Raw genomic sequence first — 23,386 nt, forward strand, 5'->3', positions numbered from 1 at the left:
GGATGGATGGATGGACGGTTGATCGGGTGGATGGATGGATGGATGGATGGATTGGATGGATGGATGGATGGATGGATGGACGGATGGATGGATGGATGGATGGATGGATCAGATGGATGGATGGATGGATGGATGGATGGTTGGATGGATGGATGGATGGATGGATGGATGGATGGATGGATGGATGGATCATGGTTGGGGGGATGGATGGATGGATGGAAGGACCAGATGGATAGATGTGGTGGACGGCAGATGGATGGATGGATGAGATGGATGAGATGGATGGATGGACGGACGGACGGACGAGATATGCAGATGGATGGAAGACATTATCATGGGGAGAATGGGGATGAGGGGGAGTTAGGGGATGGGGAATGAGTGGGAGTCAGGAGTTGTTGAGAGTCTGGCATGGGCAAGTACAGCCTATGAAACCCAGACACGATCACAGCAATGGCAGAGGCAGGCTCCGATCATCACGGTCAGCAGGGCACGTTGAACAGCAGGCGTTTGACGTCAGATGAAGTCGTGAATCAGCAGACAGAACTCGTTTGAAGTTCGATCGTTGAACAGGTTTGGGGTGCGTTTGTGGGGCAAGTTATGAACCAGGGCATGGGGACCCATTGGGACTTGGGTTCTGTTGTGCCAGGACTGTGGGACTTAGTCTGTTGGCAGGACCATTGGGACTTGGTCTGTTGGTGCGGGACCCGTTGGACTTGGGTCTATTGGTGCTAGGACCCATTGGGACTGTCTGTGGTGGCAGGACCCGTGGGACTTGAGGTCTGTTGGTGCCAGGATACGTGGGACTTGAGGTCTGTGGTGCAGGACCCGTTGGACAGTCTGGCTGGTGCCTGGGACCCGTTGGACTGGTCTGTTGGTACTTGGGGTTGGGTTGGTTGTTGAGGTGTGGGGACAGAATCAGGGAGGTTTGTGTGTGTGTGTGTGTGTGTGTTTAGTAAGAGATGTTGGTGGCCGTGATGGTTGTTTGGTGGTGACTTGGTATCTGTCTTCAATACATCTGTTGCGTCTTGGGGCGACTAGCTACGTTTACGGCTCATTGAATTGCATGACATGGACACGTTAATGGCACTTTTGAGAGTTGCGACATTATATTTACGTTACTAGGACATCATGTTACGTTACTAGGACATCATGTTACGTTGCTAGACACTCTGATTCTCTGACACGAACATGAAATGAATACACTTCCCATGTGCTCATCCCATGAGCTCTGACAAACACTCACATGGTGACTAGGGGAGGCCTTGCAGGTGGTCTGGGTTTGTCTCTATGGGGGCTGGCAGCTGGCACCGGAGAATCTCGGTCTGACGGGGAGGCGACGGAGGGCGGCATCAGGCCTGACTTCTCTCGGGCAGGACTGGGGACGTCGTGGCTGGCCTTCTTGGTTACAAGACATACTCTCTCTGTCTCTCTCTGGCTGTCTCTTGGGAGGAGAGGGGAGGACTAGGACGTCCTATATATTGGGAGGCGGGCTGTCAGGTTGGGCTGATCGGGGGCGGCAGAGGGTCTCCTTACATTTGCCTCACGTAATGAGGTCAGTCTGGACTTTTCAGAGACTACAAGTTATATATTCTGGAGAAATCTTCAGATGGGGCGTGTGACATAGAGGCCCTGGTTGATTTGGCCTTAGTTGGGCTCGGGGTTGCAAACTGGAATGTGAGGGACAGGTCTGGACTTCTCTTGTTTGTAGGTTGTGTGTATATTGGGGAGGTCGGCAGTGTCTTGCATGTTTGTTGGGGCCGTGTGACATGGGAGGAAGCTAGTTGATTATAACCCTTTGGTCAGCCAGGAGAGTTACCCTACACTTTGACCCCCTAATGTCGGGTCAAGTCTGGATGATCTCTTGAGACAAATGGTCAACAACCCATCATTACAGGACCCATTAGGACTTGGGTCTGTGGTACCTGGGACCATTGGGACTTGGTCTGAGTTAGTACCAGGACATTGGACTTGGGTCGATTAGTGCAGGACCCATTAGGACTTGGGTCTATTAGTACCAGGACCCATTAGGACTTAGGTCTATTAGTACCAGGACCCATTAGGACTTGGGTCTATTAGTACCAGGACCCATTGGGACTTGGGTCTATTAGTGCCAGGACCTTGGGACTTGGTCTGTTAGTGTGGGACCCATTGGGACTGGTCTATTAGTACCAGGGACCCATTGGGACTTGAGGTCTATTAGTCTGCAGGACCCATTGGGACTTGAGTCTATTAGTACCAAGGACCCATTGGGACTTGAGGTCTATTAGTACCAGGACCCATGGACTTGAGGTCTATTAGTACCAGGACCCATTGTGACTTGGGTCTGTGCATTGGGACTTGGGTCTCAGGACCCGTGGGACTTGAGTCTAGTGGTACCGGGACCCATTGGGACTTGGAGTCTGTTGGTGCCGGGACCCATGGGACTTGGGTCTATTAGTACAGGACCCATTAGGACTTAGTCTATTAGTACCAGGACCCATTGGACAGTCTGTTTCCAGGACCCATTGGACTTGGGTCTATTAGTACAGGACATTGGGACTTGGGTCTAGTACCAGGACCCATTAGACTTGGTCTGTGCCAGGACCCATTGGGACTTGAGTCTATTAGTACCAGGACCCATTGGGACTTGGTCTATTAGTACCAGGACCCATTGGGACTTGGTCTATTAGTCCGGGACCCATTGGGACTTGGGTCTATTGGTGCCAGGACCCATTGGGACTTGAGGTCTGTGCCAGGACCCATTGGGACAGGTCTATTGTACAGGACCCATTGGGACTTGGAGTCTATTAGTACCAGGACCCATTGGGACTTGGGTCTATTAGTACCAGGACCCATTGGGACTTGAGGTCTATTGGTACGGGACCCATTGGGACTTGGGTCTATTAGTACCAGGGACCCATTGGGACTTGGAGTCTATTAGTACCAGGACCCATTGGACTTGGGTCTATTAGTACCAGGACCCATTAGGACTTGGGTCTGATGGTACCAGGACCCATTAGGACTTGAGTCTATTAGTACAGGACCCATTGGGACTTGAGTCTATTAGTACCAGGACCCATTGGGACTTGAGTCTGTAGTACCAGGACCCATTGGGACTTGGGTCTATTAGTACCGGGACCCATTAGGACTTGGTCTGTTGTACCAGGACCCATGGGACTTGGTCTATGGTACCAGGACCCATTAGGACTTGAGTCTATTAGTGCCGGACCCATTGGGACTTGGGTCTGTTAGTACTAGGACCCATTGGACTTGGTCTGTTAGTACCAGGACCCATTTGGACTTGGGTCTATTAGTACAGGACCCATTGGGACGGTCTGTTAGTACCAGGGACCATTGGGACTTGGGTCTATTAGTGCAGGACCCATTGGACTTGGTCTATTAGTCCAGGACCCGTTAGGACTTGGGTCTAGTACCGGACCCATTAGGACTTGGGTCTATTGTACAGGGACCCATTGGGACTAGGTCTATTAGTACCAGGACCCATTAGGACTAGGGTCTATTGTCCAGGACCCATTAGGACTAGGGTCTATTATCAAACGTGAGATCATCAGACTGCACCACCAACCTCACCTGACACAAACACACTCGCCGACTTGCCGTATCTGTCGACCCAAGAGGAACAGAAGTCGACCCAAGAGGAACAGAAGTCGACCCTAGAGGAACAGAAGTCAACCCTAGAGGAACAGAAGTCGACCTTAGGGTTGCTCGCCTACTGTTAATTTTTTATCTTCCCGTTACGGTGGCGTCAGCCATTACACATTCCATTATGTCGAGCTAAAACACCAGATTATTCAATACAGGCAATTTATATCTAATCATCAGGTTACCGAGACTCAGCTGATAACAACACTCTGATTAATCTGTAGTAAATGATAATTATTTGATCACTCACCACGGCTCTTCAGCAAGGGCGATGGTGGTAGCTACAGCTTTACACCATTTAATATGAACAAAAATATAATAGACAGTTAACCAGTGCACTCTGTTGTAGTTGTTAGCAGACTACCAATACAGTAGTGATATAAAGAACATCGTAGTATTTACATCTTGGTAACAGATTTGGCAGTGACACCACTTTTCCACATCTTATAGTGTGTTCGCTAGTTTATTTATGAGGTTTAAAATAATAAAAAAGTACAGTACAGCTACAAAACTACACAACTATCAATGTATTGCTGGAAATTTAAGACTGTAGGTTTTAAGATCAGGCTCCTACAGTAAAAATAAAAATGAAGATCAGGCTACATGATTCCAGGTTAGAATAATAGTGATAATAATAATATTAAATCAGTGAAATTGTCATCTATATAAACTATGCAGGTACTGTATACAGGTATGCAGGTATACAGTTCAGCATGACTATTTGGTCTTTTGTTAATGATAAAAATTGACAGTGGTTGTACTTTTCGAGTCTTAACCGTTTGGCTGTTCACGAAACGACACAAAATTGCCAAGACAAAGGTAGAGTTAACAAGAATTTACAAAGATAGGTTATGGTAGGTAAAGATAGGTTATAGTAGGTAAAGATAGGTTATAGTAGGTAAAGATAGGTTATAGTAGGTAAAGATAGGTTATGGTAGGTAAAGATAGGTTATGGTAGGTAAAGATAGGTTATGGTAGGTAAAGATAGGTTATGGTAGGTTAAGATAGGTTATGGTAGGTAAAGATAGGTTATAGTAGGTAAAGAATGGGTTATGGTAGGTAAAGACAGGTTATGGCAGGTAAAGACAAGTTATGGTGGGTAAAGATAGGTTATGGTGGGTAAAGATAGGTTATGGTAGGTAAAGATAGGTTATGGTAGGTAAAGATAGGTTATGGTAGGTAAAGATAGGTTATGGTAGGTAAAGATAGGTTATAATTGGAGTAAAGATAGGTTATAGTAGGTAAGAGACAGGTTATGATTGGTAAAGATAGGTTATGGTAGGTAGAATGGGTTATGGTAGGTAAGATAGGTTATGGTGAGTAAAGATAGGTTAGGTAGGTAAAAGATAGGTTATGGTAGGTAGAAAGGTTATGGAGGTAAAGATAGGTTATGGTGGGTAAGATAGGTTATGGTAGGTAAAGATAGGTTATGGTAGGTAAGAGATGGGTTATGGTGGGTAAAGATGGGTTTAATGAGTAAAGATAGGTTATAGTAGGTAAAGATAGGTTATGGTAGGTAAAGATAGGTTATGGTAGGTAAAGACAGGTTATGGTAGGTAAGACAGGTTATGGTAGGTAAAGATAGGTTATGGCAGGTAAAGATAGGTTATGGTGGGTAAAGATAGGTTATGGTAGGTAAGATGGGTTATGGTAGGTAAGATAGGTTGGTAGGTAAAGATGGGTTATGGTAAGGTAAAGATAGGTTATAGTAGGTAAAGGAAGGTTATGGTAGGTAAAGATAGGTTATGGTAGGTAAAGACAGGTTATGGTAGGTAAAGACAGGTTATGGTAGGTAAAGACAGGTTATGGCAGGTAAAGACAGGTTATGGTAGGTAAAGACAGGTTATGGTAGGTAAAGACAGGTTATGGTAGGTAAAGATAGGTTATGTAGGTAATGTTATGGTAGGTAGACAGGTTATGGGGTAAGAGATGGTGGGTAAAGATGGGTTATGGTGGGTAAGATAGGTTATGGTAGGTAAAGATAGGTTATGGTAGGTAAGATAGGTTATGGTAGGTAAAGATAGGTTATGGTAGAGTAAAGATAGGTTATGGTAGGTAAAGATAGGTTATGGTAGGTAAAGACAGGTTATGGTAGGTAAAGATAGGTTATGGTAGGTAAAGATAGGTTATGGTAGGTAAAGATAGGTTATGGTAGGTAAAGATGGGTTATGGTAGGTAAAGATAGGTTATGGTAGGTAAAGATAGGTTATGGTGGGAAAAGATAGGTTATGGTAGGTAAAGATAGGTTATGGTAGGTAAAGAGATAGGTTATGGTAGGTAAAGACAGGTTATGGTAGGTAAAGACAGGTTATGGTAGGTAAAGACAGGTTATGGCAGGTAAAGATATGGTGGGTAAAGATAGGTTATAGTAGGTAAAGATAGGTTATGGTAGGTAAAGATGGAGTTATGGTAGGTAAAGATAGGTTATGGTAGGTAAAGATAGGTTATAGTAGGTAAAGATAGGTTATGGTAGGTAAAGATAGGTTATGGTAGGTAAAGACAGGTTATGGTAGGTAGAGATAGGTTATGGTAGGTGAAGACAGGTTATGGCAGGTAAAGAGACAGGTTATGGTAGGTAAAGACAGGTTATGGTAGGTAAAGATAGGTGTAGTGGGTAAAGATGGGTTATAGTAGGTAAAGAGATGGGTTATGGTAGGTAAGTGAGTATGGAGGTAAGACGTTATGGTGGGTAAAGATAGGTTATGGTAGGTAGAATGAGTTATGGTAGGTAAAGATAGGTTATGGTAGGTAAAGATAGGTTATGGTAGGTAAAGATAGGTTATGGTAGGTAAAGATGGGTTATGGTAGGTAAAGATGGTTATGGTAGGTAAAGACAGGTTATGGTAGGTAAGATAGGTTATGGTAGGTAAAGATAGGTTATGGTGGGTAAAGATAGGTTATGGTAGGTAAAGATAGGTTATGGTAGGTAAAGATAGGTTGGTAGGTTAAGATAGGTTTGGTAGGTAAAGATGGGTTTAGTAGGTAAAGATAGGTTATGGTAGGTAAAGACAGGTTATGGCAGGTAAAGACAGGTTATGGTGGGTAAAGATAGGTTATGGTAGGTAAAGATAGGTTATGGTAGGTAAAGATAGGTTATGGTAGGTAAAGGTAGGTTATGGTAGGTAGAGAATAGGTTATGGTAGGTAAGATAGGTTATGGTAGGTAAGATAGGTTATGGTAGGTAAAGACAGGTTATGGTAGGTAAAGATAGGTTATGGTAGGTAAAGATAGGTTATGGTAAGGTAAAGATAGGTTATGGTAGGTAAATGGGTTATGTGGTAAAGATAGGTTATGGTGGTAAAGACAGGTTATGGAGGTAGAGATAGGTTATAGTGGGTAAAGATAGGTTATGGTAGGTAAAGATAGGTTATGGTGGGTGGTGTGGTAAAGATAGGTTATGGTAGGTAAGATAGGTTATGTAGGTAAAGATGGTTATGGTAGGTAAAGACAGGTTATGGTAGGTAAAGACAGGTTATGGTAGGTAAAGACAGGTTATGGCAGGTAAAGATGGGTTATGGTGGGTAAAGATAGGTTATAGTAGGTAAGATAGGTTATGGTAGGTAAAGATGGGTTATGGTGGTAGAATGGGTTATGGTAGGTAAAGATGGGTTATATTAGGTAAGATAGGTTATGGTAGGTAAGATAGGTTATGGTGAGTAAGACAGGTTATGGTAGGTAAAGACAGGTTATGGTAGGTAAAGACAGGTTATGGCAGGTAAAGACAGGTTATGGTAGGTAAAGACAGGTTATGGTAGGTAAAGATAGGTTATAGTAGGTAAAAGATAGGTTATGGTAGGTAAAGATAGGTTATGGTAGGTAAAGACAGGTTATGGTAGGTAAAGACAGGTTATGGTGAGTAAACAGGTTATGGTAGGTAAAGACAGGTTATGGTGAGTAAAGACAGGTTATGGTAGGTAAAGATAGGTTATGGTAGGTAAAGATAGGTTATAGTAGGTAAAGACAGGTTATGGTAGGTAAGACAGGTTATGGTAGGTAAAGATAGGTTATGGTAGGTAAAGAAGACAGGTTATGGTAGGTAAAGACAGGTTATGGTAGGTAAAGACAGGTTGGTGGGTTATGGTGGTAAGATAGGTTTGGTGGTAAAGGGATGGTTATGGTAGGTAGACAGGTTATGGAGGTAAGATAGGTTATGGTAGGTAAAGATAGGTTATGGTAGGTAAAGATAGGTTATGGTAGGTAGAAGACAGGTTATGGTAGGTAAAACAGGTTATGGTAGGTAAAGATAGGTTATGGTAGGCAAAGATAGGTTATGGCAGGTAAAGACAGGTTATGGTAGGTAAAGACAGGTTATGGTATGTAAAGACAGGTTATGGTAGGTAAAGATGGGTTATGGGGTGTGGTTATGGTAGGTAAGATGGTTATGGTAGGTAAGACAGGTTATGGTAGATAAAGATAGGTAGGTAGGTAAGACAGGTTATGGTGGTAAGACAGGTTATGGTAGGTAAAGACAGGTTATGGTAGGTAAAGACAGGTTATGGTAGGTAAAGATAGGTTATGGTAGTATGGGTTATGGTAGGTAAGAGGTTATGGTGGTAAAGATAGGTTATGGTAGGTAAGACAGGTTATGGTAGGTAAAGACAGGTTATGGTAGGTAAGATAGTTATGGTAGGTAAAGATAGGTTATGGTAGGTAAAGACAGGTTATGGTAGGTAAAGATGGGTTATGGTAGGTAAAGACAGGTTATGGTAGGTAAAGATAGGTTATGGTAGGTAAAGATAGGTTATGGTAGGTAAAGATAGGTTATGGTAGGTAAAGACAGGTTATGGTAGGTAAAAGATAGGTTATGGTAGGTAAAGATAGGTTATGGTAGGTAAAGACAGGTTATGGTAGGTAAAGACAGGTTATGGTAGGTAAAGACAGGTTATGGTGGTAAGGTGGTGGTAGGAAGAAGGTTTGGTAGGTAAAGGGTTTGGTAGGTAAAGACAGGTTATGGTAGGTAAATAGGTTATGGTAGGTAAAATGGTTATGGTAGGTAAACAGGTTATGGTAGGTAAAGACAGGTTATGTGGTAAAGACAGGTTATGGTAGGTAAAGATAGGTTGGTAGGTAAAGAACAGGTTATGGTAGGTAAGAGGTTATGGTAGGAAGAAGGTTATGTAGGTAAAGAACAGGTTATGGTAGGTAAAGATAGGTTATGGTAGGTAAAGATAGGTTATGGTAGGTAAGACAGGTTATGGTAGGTAAAGACAGGTTATGGTAGGTAAAGATAGGTTATGGTAGGTAAAGACAGGTTATGGTAGGTAAAGACAGGTTATGGTAGGTAAAGACAGGTTATGGTAGGTAAAGATAGGTTATGGTAGGTAAAGACAGGTTATGGTAGGTAAAGACAGGTTATGGTCTTTTAAAATGTAGTTTTTGCATAATGTAGTATTACTGATACGTATTTTGTCTTAGTATGCCTTATTGTGGGTAAAAATAAGTATATATTAAATGCATCCTCCGAAAGCCTGAATTTGCTACCAGAGTTTAACAGTTAATTCCTGTATAATACTTCTGACAAACTTCCTATGTGCTTATGTTTGAAATAATGAATGTATGTATCTTTATATAATTTTGCTAAATATCTTTCTCGTCAGAAACGGTCATCCCAACGATTATGAATAAACTCATTTAGAAACACATCATTAATTCAGGACAGAAACGGACAGGTTTGCAACAGCCAATCAGCTGTTTGAGGGGCAGGGCATTTTTTTATCAGCTGGGAAAGAAACGGGCGAACATTATGACGTAAATACGACTCTTATCACCAATTTCATCACTTGAATGCAACTATGGAAACGAGTTCAATTTATACGGCAACGGTCACAGGATTCATTCAGTAACCAGCAGTCAGCGTTGGTGTTAACATACACAACATGGACAAGATTACGAAAATCGTTCCTGACCGTCAGTTCGGAGCAATAGAGTACAGTAAGTTTTGCTTGGTGCTTTGTTGTTCTCCATGTTACATAAGCAGTTGATGAAGGAAAGTGTAATGAAAAGTTAAGTAGTTGTAGATATTCCGATACTATACTTAATTTGCCTTCGCTTATAATGTGCAAAACAAGTGGCTAAATTTTTGTGTCTGAAAAGCCTGAAACTTAAAGATTGTAGGATGCAAGAAAGTATGAAACATATTATTGTTCAGTGATACATCTCCCTCACCCAAGGTTTACTTATATAAAATGAACATGAATATATAGATAGCAGGAATGTGAAATATTATGTATATCTGTACCCGGGAAAGAAAGGCAAATATATATTGATTCTCCGCTTACCCATTAATCAAAATACCTGTATAATTTAATTTCCTGAGATCCATCTTCCTTATTTACACCTCATTGACTGACGCTAACTTTCGTTAATCAGCAAAGTGTTGTTTCTTTAATTCAGTGGTACTCAACCCTTTTCACTCCATTCCCACCTTGAGGAATTTTCAACATCCTCGTGGCCTCCATCATTTTTCTCCCAGAACAGACAAACAAACGAGTGATAAAGACTAAAGAATGATAAAGAAGGACAGATAAATAGGACAAGATTTAGAATGGCAAACACACACACACATTCACATGCATAACACGTCCATGCACTCACACAGTCATACACAAGCATGCACACAGGTAAACATTCACACTCAAGCTAGCAAGCTGAAGTGTACAATACTTCCTGTAAGCAAGAACACGCCTCCTTTGACAAGTACTGCCCAACTTGGAAGAATGAGAAGAATAGTGAGTCATACCAATTTAGCACTAAAAATAGTAGGATTATATAAGTAAAGAATGAGCATGAACAACAATGGCACCAATAAATAAGGAAATAATTAATAAAGGAAGTGTACAAATATTTCACCCACCTAAAGCAGCGACCACATGAATTATGAAACAAAATAAGTAACATCAATTACGGAGTGTATTATGCTTGAGTCAAGCTCAAACACAATATATGGTTCAGAGTCAATACACTCCACTGTTCTCGTGATGGTATCCCAGGCCAGACTGATATCATTCGGTCCTATCACCACTTGCAAACGGATGACACACGGACACGTACTGAACAAGTCAGTTCAGCAGCTCGGTCCAGCGCCTGTCACACAGACAGGGACTGGACCTGTGAAATCTTAACTAATCCGTAAAAAAAAAAAAAAAAAATAGCACCAGAGTTTGTAAATATTAAAATTGTATTGTCGTTATGATTAAACAAATTGACAAAAAAAGAATGAAAATTCTCTTCTGCCAAGTCAAAATAAGTAATACAAGTTTTGTTTAATTCAGATTCCCAACATTATTTGGAAACGTACAATTTATAACAGCTCGCTGTGGCTCCCCTGGGGGCCATGGCCCCCAGGTTGAGAACCACTGACTTAAATGAATAAATAATTATATAAGGAGGACAGCTTTTTTTTCTGTTGAGTGATGCCTTGTGCCCAGGGCCGGCGCTACCCACTAGGCGAACTAGGCGATCGCCTAGGACGCCAAAATCTGGGGGCGCCACAAATTCAGGGCAAACTTGGATAAAATTAAAAATGAAGGGAAAACTGTGGTGGACACTGTGGTGGAGCCGTGGAGGGTCGGAGCAGGATGTTAGAAGGGAGGGGGGGGGGGTCGGAGGGAGGCGAGGGTAGGTAGACGGTAGCCGACTGTGTTTTCTTTTTTAATATTATTCGTTAACCCCCCGGAGGGACTAACCCGGGTCCTTATCTTTGGCGGCCTGGAGAACTGTCGAGCAGTGACCTGAAGGCTGACATCTGAGGAACCCTTCTCCCAACCCCACCATCCCCTCCCCTCCCTTACTGCCGCCCCTTCCCTGTCTTTGTCGGGATGAGGCAAGGTTACCTGACCTTCAGTTAATCCCAACATAATCCCACTGAGATCCGGCCAGCTGACCAGAGCCGCCAGCCAGGCAGCAACATTTCAAGTCAGACTAAGGTCAGCAGTTCTAGATTCTCCTGTATAGCTTCTCTGCTACGCAGTTATATATTACTATCTGGATTTAGGGGCATAACTAGAGAATTTGAGAGAGGTCGGGGGAGAGAATTCAGACAGTGGATCCTGGAAACGACTCAAAGAGATCCAGATGTCTTACATGAAAGATCAGTAGATCAAGCAAATGAATTTGATTATCACTGATAAATGTAATTTGAGATAGGGAAGACGAATACAAACGTTATATATTATCTAGGCAACACGAAATAGAAAACTCAGTTTGTGAAAAAGACGAGGCGTATTTGTTAGCAATGACTTAAACCTAGAAAACACGTATTAGCAGTTCTGCACAAGGCAAAACAGGATTCTTAAGTTCGCATTCCCAGGTCTGTGAGTAACAGAACTGTTGACCTTATTCTTTGAAACTTTACTAGCATTAGTGAGGCCACACATGGATGGTGGCCCAGTTTCTGGTGTCCTTATTATGGAATGATATAGATCTTTGGAGAGAGTACAGCAAGAACATGTAAAATAGATCCCATGTTGAGTTAGAAACCTTCCATATGGAAGAAGAAGACTGGTGCTTAGCTGCTATTCATTAGAGAGAAGTAGAAAGTTAGGGGAGATATGATGGAGGTGCACAAGTGGGTAAGTGGGATTAACAAGGGTAAAATGAAGATGCCCTGAAGTCCTCAGTAATAAATCAAAATAATCCAGGAACAGCTAAACCAGATAATTCCTGATTCAGAAAGGATATAGCAAGCACTGGTTTGGAATAGAGTTAGGATATAGGAATAGACCACTGAGTGCTATAGTAGGATCGGGGACGCTAGGGAGCTTCAAGAGCATAGGCACATGGAAGTGCTGGGATGGGTGTGAAAGGGATCTGCCCTGTATGGGCCAGTCGGCCTCCTGCAGTATCCCACTTTCTTATGTTCTTATGTTCTTATGTTCTTATGTTGAACAACTTGATTAGTTGGAGATCAAGATTCAAGCTGTCCAGAATACTCACAGACACCAGTGACCAGGCCACTTCAGTCCGAGTCAGTCATCTCCAAAAGTGTGGTGCAGTGGCAACAACTTCAACAGCTGGCTATCCTGCTAAACAGTAAGTTGAAACTGTCTTATTATTTTTATAATGTATGTAGTTATTTGATTGATCTTGTACTCTGTCTATAATGCTGTACACAGGGATATACCTTAGCGAGTCTTTGTTTCAATCTTAGTGCTTCTCGTCATTTCGTCAAGTTTTATCATACGTGTGTTACGATGTGTACTAGTGGACGTATGTACTGCGTGAGTGTGTACTAGTGGACGTATGTACTGCGTGAGTGTGTACTAGTGATTGTATTTTTTTCAACAATAATTTGATATATGTTTTGTAGAATATATTTGGTTATGTATCCATTACAGTAAAAGCTAATCTCCAGTTTCACGATTGTCAACATTACAAATAATTGTCCACTAAATTTTTCTTACAATAAAAGACTTATTTATTTATATACTTATTTGTTTGTCATATAATATCAGTGGTGTTTCGAGAGTTAGAAACAATGTAGTAATGGGTTACTGTACCTACATTAGCTTATCAAAACTTTCAAGGGGGCGCACATCTAAAGGCTTGCCTAGGGCGCCAAATCATCTTGCACCGGCCCTGCTTGTGCCTGTGGAGGAGTTGCTTCACGTACCGCAGTTTTTGTCCGTCCTTGCAGACACACGTTTTAACATAAATTATTTAGGAAAAGCGCCCATAAAATGTTGTAATTTGTTATTAAAGTTGAGAAGTTTGAGGGTAATAGGTCACCACACTCCATGTCTTATTACCGTTTGGTTTATTGGATCGGCTAACATGTTAATATATGCCATGATATCTGTTAAAGGCTTAATACATACTTCAATCTTGACACCAGGAAACCTGATCATTCATGAACAAACATACACATGCACACCACGTCTCCAGCCTTCACAAGGTGGGGACGTCGGCGCTGCCCGTGGTCTCTTGACCATGGAGGTAGCTAGCCCATCCTCCCACAACAGTACAGTGCAAAGATTGACGATTAGCCCACAAGTGATAAACAAAAGTGACAATTTCAACTCGAAAGAAAGAAACAACTGTTAGAGTGACAATTACTGCTTAGCGGTCAATGTTGACCTGACGCAGATCTAACACATCCAGTCCTCCGTACACTCACCACCACGGGATGAGAAGCCAAGAAAGACTCCAAACTACTTCAGGAGAGAAATGAGGACTCCCTACTCCACCCAGGTGAGGAACTATGAATTCCTAACTACATCACATGAGGAACAAGAACCATCTCCAACACCCTGTGTGAGCTGGAGGACCTACCCGGACCACGTAGTACATCTGCAGCTGTAGTGAGGTAGCGGCTTAGCACCCAGGTATAACACAACGGCCATCCAGTGAGGCCACAAGAATGTGTACAGACCAGCTCCCACAGTACCAGATCTATAGTTAATCTACATGTTGACTCTATGTTTCTTATATTTTTGTATTGAAAGCTTTTGTCAGTCCCACTCCCCGATGTCACCATATGTAACTTATCATCTCTGTTCATTGTATAGTTTCAGCCTTCAGGTTGCCATGTTATCTTAATAAACCGTTAATTATTATTATTATTATTATTATTATTATTATTATTATTATTATTATGCTTATTGAAATGAAAAACAAACAAACATGGTTTACTATAAAATTCTTGTTCTTTACAGCAAATGATAGACGTGAAGTCCCCACGGTACCAGTTTCCTATGCGGCTATTGAGAAGTCCAGCTCCCCTTATGAGTACCAGCGTCCATACACCAACCCCAGCACTCTCACCCCACCCACCGCCGCCATCCAGTACAACCAAATCAACGTGACCAGTTCACCCTATATGTACCATCACCCTGAACGCCACCCCAGCTCCCTTTCTCCTCCAAAACATCAAATCAACTATGCCCCTCAGCTGTACCAACACATCTATTACCCGAGTGACCTGTACATGAAGGACTCTTAAGGTATCAAGAAGAGCACTACCAAGCCACTCAGAAATTAACTGATTATGACTGTAGAAGCCAACATCCCGTAAGAGAAGACTGCAGTTCCGTGCCAGCTAATCGTCATATGTCCAAGCTGACGATTAGCTGAACTTTTTAAGTTATGTTCACGACGGTAATCTATCCCTACAGTAGAACAACGAGCTTTATCTAAAGGTCTGAAATTTGCTTTTAATCACCACAAATTACACTTTTTTTTAAACCATTTACTTGGTTTTGAGAGACTTTTTAAGATATTATCTCCTCTCAGTTTATATGATCCAGTATAAAATGTTTGCATTATTTCATTAACTCTCTCCTATTATTCATACAACTCGTTCAGCACCAAACAAGCTCTCTCTAAGGAAGAGTTTCTAGCACTGGAAAATTTAGCATCCAACGACAATATTATCATTACTAAACCAGACAAGAGTGATGGGGTTGTTGTACTTAACAAACCATCCTACATTCAGAAAATATTGAATATACTTAATGACCGTAAAAATTTTGCCCACATCCTAGACGAGGTAATTCTCAGTACGAGGACAAGATAAACAGATTTCTTCGTAAATTTAAAAACAAGATTGTCATTAATGACTCCTGTTTAAAACTCTTTATTAGCGGGTCTAAACCAGGTATCCTGTAGGGTCTACCCAAGGTACACAAGGGTAAGTGTCCCTTACTCCCTATATTGTCTGCCCTCGGCACCTTCAACTACAATCTGTCTAAATTCCTTGGTGCCATATTGTCACCAATAATCTATAACTAATATTCTATTAAAGACTCTTTTAATTTTGTTAAGGAACTAACCAGCATCTCGTCCAACAACTGTTTGGGATAACTTTGATATATAGTCTCTATATGAGATATTGGAGTCTCTGAGGTACACGGAGGACTCAGGTGTACCGAGCAGTGAGAAAACGGACTTCTTAGATGGGTGACTCAATAATAAAGACATAGCTACATGTTTTGTGGGCTATTGAGCGTAATATGAAACGTCTGAGTTTACGTTAATTAACATGTACGACCGGGGTCAGTACCAAGCTTTTATTGTACCACCAAAACCATTATTACATACATTGTCATGTGGTTAAATACAAATTACCATTTCAATAACTATATATATATATATATATATATATATATATATATATATATGCCGACGAGACATAATACTGACGGCTTCTCTCCCCTTGTTTCACCTTAATACAACCCATGTTGTATTGCTTCCCTCATTTATCATATTTATGTATTTCAACTCCATTGTAAAATATGTATGTACTTATAATCTAAATGTAATAAGTAAATTAATTAATTAATTAACGAAAAACGAAGTAATAAACGTGGTAACATTTTCATATAAGAACATAAGAATGGAGGACACTGCAGCGGGCCTATTGGCCCATACTGGGCAGTCCCGTTTACACCCAACCCCTATTGCTCATATAAGCATCCAACCTATGTTTGAAGCTATTCAACGTACTCGAGTTAAAGATGATATTTGGTAACTTGTTCCATTCATCCACTACTCTGTTTCCAAACCAGTGTTTACCTATTTCGCGCCTAAATCTAAATTTGTCTAATTTAAAACCATTGTTACGAGTTCGCTCCTGGTTGGATAGTTTGAGTACCTTTGAAATGTCCCCTTTGTTTAGCCCTGACTTCCATTTATACACCTCTATCAGGTCGCCCCTCGCTCTACGTCTCTCAAGGGAGTGCAAATTAAGATGCTTTAACCTGTCTCTATACTCAAGGTCAATATTATCATTTTACAGGGGTTAAAGATAGTTAAAATGGCCAATCTACAATTTTCTCTTTCAATTGAAATAGATTAAATACAAGTTCTAAACTGACCTACGAATGTCACAAATTCAAGCCATTATTGATTTAGCTATATTTTTTGTCAGTATTTTTATTTTTACAATTATAGATAGATACAGACCAGAAATGGAGGAATGACTCTCGTATGGAACTTTGATGGAAATAAATAAAAAATCCATCTGGGTGAATATACAGTATACTGTGGTAATGTGGCACACTAAGCTTCCCTTCAAAATGAGACAGTGGTCGGCACTGTACTCAACTGCCTTCACTTCTCCAAGCATAAAGTTAGGTTTTATACGTACACAGAGCCACAAGACGGACAGATACGTGAGTGATATGCAACAATGTACGTACCAGAGCCACAAGACGGACGGATACATGAGTGATATGCAACAATGTACGTACCAGAGCCACAAGACGGACAGATACGTGAGTGATATGCAACAATGTACGTACACAGAGCCACAAGACGGACGGATACATGAGTGATATGCAACAATGTACGTACCAGAGCCACAAGACGGACAGATACGTGAGTGATATGCAACAATGTACGTACCAGAGCCACAAGATGGACAGATACTTCTGGAGTGATATGCAACAATGGCAAAATGAGCCGCAAAGACGGAGACAGATACTTGAGGATATGCAACAATGTACGTACCAGGAGTCCAAGACGGACACAGATACTTGAGGATATACTAATGGCTGCAACAGAAATGCCATGATGACAGATACGAAGGAGGAAAAAATAATGGAGCGTACCAGGAGCCACAAGACGGACAGACATGAGTGATATGCAATGTACGTACAGATACGTGAGTGATGTGCAACAATGTACGTACACAGAGCCACAAGACGGACAGATACGTGAGTGATGTGCAACAATGTACGCACACAGAGCCACAAGACGGACGGATACATGAGTGATGTGCAACAATGTACGTACACAGAGCCACAAGACGGACGGATACATGAGTGATGTGCAACAATGTACGTACACAGAGCCACAAGACGGACGGATACGTGAGTGATGTGCAACAATGTACGTACACAGAGCCACAAGACGGACGGATACATGAGTGATGTGCAACAATGTACGTACACAGAGCCACAAGACATACATGAGACCTGTGCAACATGTTCTGTTCATACACGAACAAAACTCCTGTCGCCTCTTCTCCTGAACCACGAACCCCGAGATTTAGACTCGTGAACCCGAAGAATTTATGGACAGAATAATACATCAGTGTTTATTACTTCGGGTTCACGAATTTCAGGGTTCGTGGAGCAGCAGAAAAGACGGCAGGAGTTTTGTTCACGTTCGTATATGAACACAAGGCCACAAGATATTGAATGACCGAAGGAGTAAATAAGAAGGATATAAACATGCAACAGTCGAGGCAACAATAAATAAAAGTGGGAACAAAGGGAACAGGAAGAGGAGGAGTGCTGGGCAGTACAGAACACGGAGGGAAACATGGGAACACTCACCACCACCAGCCATCCCCGCCCACCTTAACATTTCTCACTCACAACATCTGAAGTTACTCTTAGAGGTTTTAGGCCTCAAAAAAGATACAAGGCTTTCAAAGTCCTCCAACGAAAAAGAAAAACAAATAGAATTTTGCCTCTAGTGTAACAGGACACGAAAAAAATTACTGTGAACTAGAAGTGTGTGTGTGTGTGTGTGTGTGTGTGTGTGTGTGTGTGTGTGTGTGTGTGTGTGTGTGTGTGTGTGTGTGAGTGTGTGTGTGTTGTCCTCCCACGCCACACACTGCCTCTTGACCCAGTATAATCTAGACGAGTGTGTATGTTACAGGTACATTACCAGCTATATTTAGACCTCTCCACCATCATGCAACTGTGAGGCTTCTTACTCTCGCTTAAGTCTTCACACCTGGAATTCAACTCAGAAATTACACCTGAGTGACCTTCTCATACCTGGACTGTGTTTACATTATTTCCGCATTGTCTTGTGTACAGTACATTATTTCTTCATTGTCTTGTGTACAGTACATTATTTCTTCATTGCCTTATGTACAGTACATTATTTCCTCATTGTCTTGTGTACAGTACATTATTTTTTCATTGTCTTCACGTATCTTGTAAGCTACGAGACACTTCACCTGGGGTCAGATTAATTACCAAAACTTCTTAGGCTGGAATGAATACTTTTCCATAACAGGAGATGTAAGAATGCATATAACTGGTTCATTTAAACTAAAGTAAAAAAAAAAAATTATATATATCGAAAAAATAACTTCATAGTTTACGAAGACTTGACCTTAACTATGCAGCATCTGTTCGGTACAATGTTACATGACTTACATCTTTAATTTATCAGATAAGACTTCAGCATTTCCGTGAATTTTGAGGTAATATGATATGATATCATCAAATGATCAGTAATGTAAGATAACAAGATAGATTGATTAGATTGACTGATGATGACAGTGCCAGAATGTTGTGCTGAACTGGTAACCGAACGCTGCATGGTATACCGTGTTCAATGAAGTCGAATACTCACTATATCCTAGAATTATCTGAATGTTAGAATGTTCTAGGAAAGCCCTAAAGTGATTGTCGTGGCACTTTTGGGGTAAAATTAGGTAACGTAGCCAGTTATTTGTATTTTGTCCTCCTGAACTAAAAAAATGGGTTTATCAAGCTAAATTTTGAGTGTAAATGCTTCAAAATTCCAATTAAAAATGGCCGCTATCACATATATCATAACAGCAACATCTCTGCTTCTCGGTCAACTATAAAGTTAATTTATGTGGCCATACCTATGTTTTCCTGGATGGAGAATACCATTATGATATCTTAATAATGTATGTGACAATACTGAACTTCTTTCGAGAATTTCTAAAAGGTCACTATTACATTATAGTACATTTTCTCATATGGCTGCTTGTGAAACATGTAGTAAGTCCATTTTAGTGTCTAAGTTATGTTTCGACGGATGAAAAAATACAACTATAACAATTCTGTACATACAGTATGTCTTATATTTGAAGATGTCAGTATGAATTTGAAGATCGTGCTTTAATGCTGTCATCATGCCACCAAGTCAATTACATACAGCATATGTTTATGCATAAAGCAGTGTGCCATAATTGTTTACAAAATTTTTGGTATAATACAACTTATGCTGGAGTATACAAGAGAGATATGTTTATAATTGTCTCAGTCTCCATGAAATACCCACAAAATTGGTCAGTATTTTTAGTGATGCAGATCGTGTCAGGCTCATACAACACATATCTCCAGTACATACCAAGGTATTCTTCCCACATTCACAACGTAGTGTTCCACAGCCACTTTTACAGTGACATGAAATCATCTCCATACACCCCTTTGGCACAGGGTCTATGGTCATGAAAACAGGCAACAGATCTCCGTCAGTCAATGTCCACCCCATGGTAATGGAATATTAGGTGTTGCTCTGTTTGCCTACTTCCAAATCAGTGATTGATAATGGGCTCTCCTGATGTGGTATCCTAAAGCGTTACTTATTGGAGAGAGAGTTTCAGCACTATTCAGTTTTCCAAACCGGATCAGTCTTGCCTCAGCTGCTGCCCACACAAATACACCTTTTTGCATCCTTCGCCTCGTGTTCTGCAAGTTCTCCTTCCCTCACACCGCGGAGTAGTGCATGATAATCCTTGAATGCTGCCCATGCAGACCTCTGGTGCGGCCACTATGTAAGATGTTGTGTCACATCCTGTAAGTGCGTGAAATGGCAGGAGTTATGGCAAGCACTCAGGTGATAAATTGGCAACATTACTTAGAGGGATAAACCGTCGTTCTGGGGACAATTCCAGCCACCATCCAAATTTTGTTGCTTGTTATTTGAAAGGAAAGTGCAGCTAAGAGAAGCAAAACATCTGTATCCCTTGCAGTGTCGCCATCAGCGTATAGGACTCTTCTTGTGTCAGCTTCTTCATGAGTGGCTGATAGTCCGGAAACATTGGTATCTTTGGAACACTTCACTTCCTGCTCATTCTCAAATCCTCCAGCAACTACCAAACATTTGTTATCTGGGGCATTGGCAATTATTTCCTTAGCGAGGAAGTTTGCCCAGCTGTGGTAGAAGCACCTGCCAATCCTCAATTACACGACGTATAGGATGTGCTTTTGTGATGCACCTTTGTATTGTGACAGATTTAATCGAGTTTTTCCTATATCTGTCAAATATGACGTCAATTCCTTGGCAAGATGTTCAAGCTGCAAAACCACCATTAGAAACGTATCTGCAAGATCCCCAAAGGTCTTGGATTCTATTGTTTGTCTATGGAACTACTAAAGCCTGCCCATCAATAATCAAGCATGGTGTCCCTTCTACACTGATAGACGCTGTGCAGAGAACATCAGCTGTAAAAATGTCAGCCAAGATTGTCTTATTCCCAGTGAGTAATGCTCCATTCATTTCAGCTAAGGAGACAGGTACTGGTAGTAACTCATGCTTCAGAACACCCTGCGTCTCAGCCGTCAGTCCACCTCCATATGCTGTTATCAAGCGTTGTAGTACCATTCTGTCTGCTTTCAGAACAGTTTGTTTACCTTTTCCTGAGATTTGCTTCTTACCTCTTTAAGAGAACTATATGTGGCTGCACTGTTTCGTTTTACTGGATCATAAAATTTATGACATAATGATACAGTGACTACAGGTGGCATCCAGTCATCCACAGGTGCCATCCAGTCATCCACAAACTTCTCTTGCAGGTCTTGGCCATGAGATTCGGCATGCAGTAAAGAATCCTGACTATTGGTGGTTGACAATTCTTCTGTAGCTATGTTCCGGAGAGCAGTAATATTTGCTTCTCCTGAAAACACATCAAACACCAACTCTTGTAGGACTGGTACAGAACATGTACTGTACCTGCTCTTGACGACCTTTCTTACCTTCACTGTGGATGGGTTGATTATCGCCACAGTTCACGCAAAACATGACTCGTGTTTCTGCTGCAATAGATGAACCAAAGTTGTAGGACAAGACTCATCGGTTTAGGGCAGTTGTTGTTTTAGTTATTCCAATTATTCCATTGCCTGACTTCCCCGTTCCATTTAACGATTCTTGGCTGTGATCAGGATCAACCTGATTGAACTTACAGTTCGATCTCTTTACAACAAAACTGCCCTGCTTAAACTCTTCCAGTACAGGTGAAGGCAAAGTCTGCATAGATAAACCGGGCAGTATAGCTGGGATGATCATGTCATGACATAAGACAACATAGAACGAAATGAAATAAAGTGTAAGTCCCATAGGCCATCACGCTGAGCATGTGACCACGACAGTAACTCAATGTATTTCCACCAGAAGCTAAATTCAAATCTTTATATTTCTCCCTAGGAAATTCTTTCATCCTCTCCTGGAATCTCTCTGTGTTTAGCGTTGACATTGAAGCCAATTTGCGACACATACCTTATCTAATAATGCCCCGTTATTTTGGAAAAATCTCCTTCATATTTAAAATGACTGCCACAGACACGAGTAATTATGTGCTTACTGAATTCTACACCACCAAAAATTGTAGGTATTACAATTACAATATTTGGAGGTGGCGGCCATCATGAATTGCCATTTTAGAGCATTTTAATTCATAATTCAGCTTAGTAAACACCATTATTTTAGGCTCAGCAGCCAAAATTACACACACACATATATATATAATCAACACCTCAACCCGACAGGATTCGAACCCACGACCTACGAGCCCATGACTGGGACCGGGGAACGCTAACCGCTGGACCACCAGGATACTAAAAGCAGTTTTAAACTTGTTGAACCTCTGAGTGTGTAGAAGTCCGCATGCTTTATTACACGAAATATATATATATTTATCTTATTTACTACTTTTACCTCAAAGCTACGACACCGCATTTGAATTCAACCAGACATACACACTACCACGCCTATAGTGTGTGTTGATACTTTTATATTAACATCTGTGTGTGTGTGTGTGTGTGTGTGTGTGTGTGTGTGTGTGTGTGTGTGTGTGGTGTGTGTGTGTGTGTGTCATCTTGCTTGTGTTTTGGCTTGATACACTATTCTCATTCTTCCTCTCTCCTTCCTCCTTCCTCCTCCTTTATTCTTCCTCCTCTTCCCTACCTCTCTCTCCTCCCTCCCATTCTTCCTCCCTCCTCCTACCCTCCTCCCCCATTCCTTCCCTCCTTCCTCCCCCACCCTCCCTCTCCCACCTCCCTCCCCATTCTTCCCTCTCCTTCCCTCCTCCCCATTCCTTCCTTTTCCCCTCCCCTCCCCCTCTCCTTCCCTCCCCTCCCTCCCCCCCTCCTTCCTTCCCTCCCCTCCCCCATTCCTTTCCCCTCCCTCTCCTTCTCCCTCCCTCCCCCTCTCCTCCCCTCCCTCCCCATTCCTTCTCCTCCCTCTCTCCTTCCACCCCTCCTCCCTCCTTCCCTCCTCACCCCCCCTCCTCCCCCTCCTTCCCCCTCCCCCTCTCCTTCCTCTCCCCATTCTTCCCCTCTCCTCCCCTCCCTTCCCCTCCTTCACTCCCTCCCTCCATCACTCCTCCCCACTCTTCCCTCCCTCCTCTCTTCTCACTCCTCCCTTCTTCCCTCTCCCTTCCCCCTCCTCCCTCCCCCTCCTTCCTCCCTCCCCCCTCCTTCCCCCTCCCTCCTGCCCTTCCTCCCCTCTCCTTCCTCCCTCCCCATTCCTTCCTCCCTCTCCTTCCCCTCCCCTCCCCTCTCCTTCCCTCCCTCCCCTCTCCCCTCCCCTCCCCTCTCCCTCCCCCTCCCCTCTCCTTCCCTCCCCTCCCTCTCCTTCACTCCCCCTCTCCTCCCCTCCCCCTCTCCTCCCCTCCCCTCCCTCTCCTTCCCTCCCTCCTCTCCTTCACTCCCCCCTCCCCTCTCCTTCCTCCCCTCTCCTTCCTCCCCCTCCTCCCCCCCCCTCCTTCTCTCCCCTCTCCTTCCCTCCCTCCCCCTCTCCTTCCTCCCCCTCC

The 23,386-nt window shown here is 42.3% G+C and overlaps 1 protein-coding gene across 1 annotated transcript; it reads left to right on the forward strand.

Annotated features, from left to right (window-relative positions):
* Positions 1–9,470: 9,470 nt before the first annotated feature.
* On the forward strand, positions 9,471–14,903 carry LOC121879474. Its single transcript, XM_042386120.1, has 3 exons — positions 9,471–9,573; positions 12,541–12,672; positions 14,295–14,903. The coding sequence occupies exons 1-3, from the start codon at positions 9,519–9,521 to the stop codon at positions 14,579–14,581; spliced, it is 474 nt and encodes a 157-aa protein (XP_042242054.1). The 5' UTR covers positions 9,471–9,518; the 3' UTR covers positions 14,582–14,903.
* Positions 14,904–23,386: the final 8,483 nt, after the last annotated feature.

This window comes from Homarus americanus, unplaced genomic scaffold, assembly GCF_018991925.1.
Source record: "Homarus americanus isolate GMGI-L3 unplaced genomic scaffold, GMGI_Hamer_2.0 scaffold26336, whole genome shotgun sequence".
Classification (NCBI taxonomy): domain Eukaryota; kingdom Metazoa; phylum Arthropoda; class Malacostraca; order Decapoda; family Nephropidae; genus Homarus; species Homarus americanus.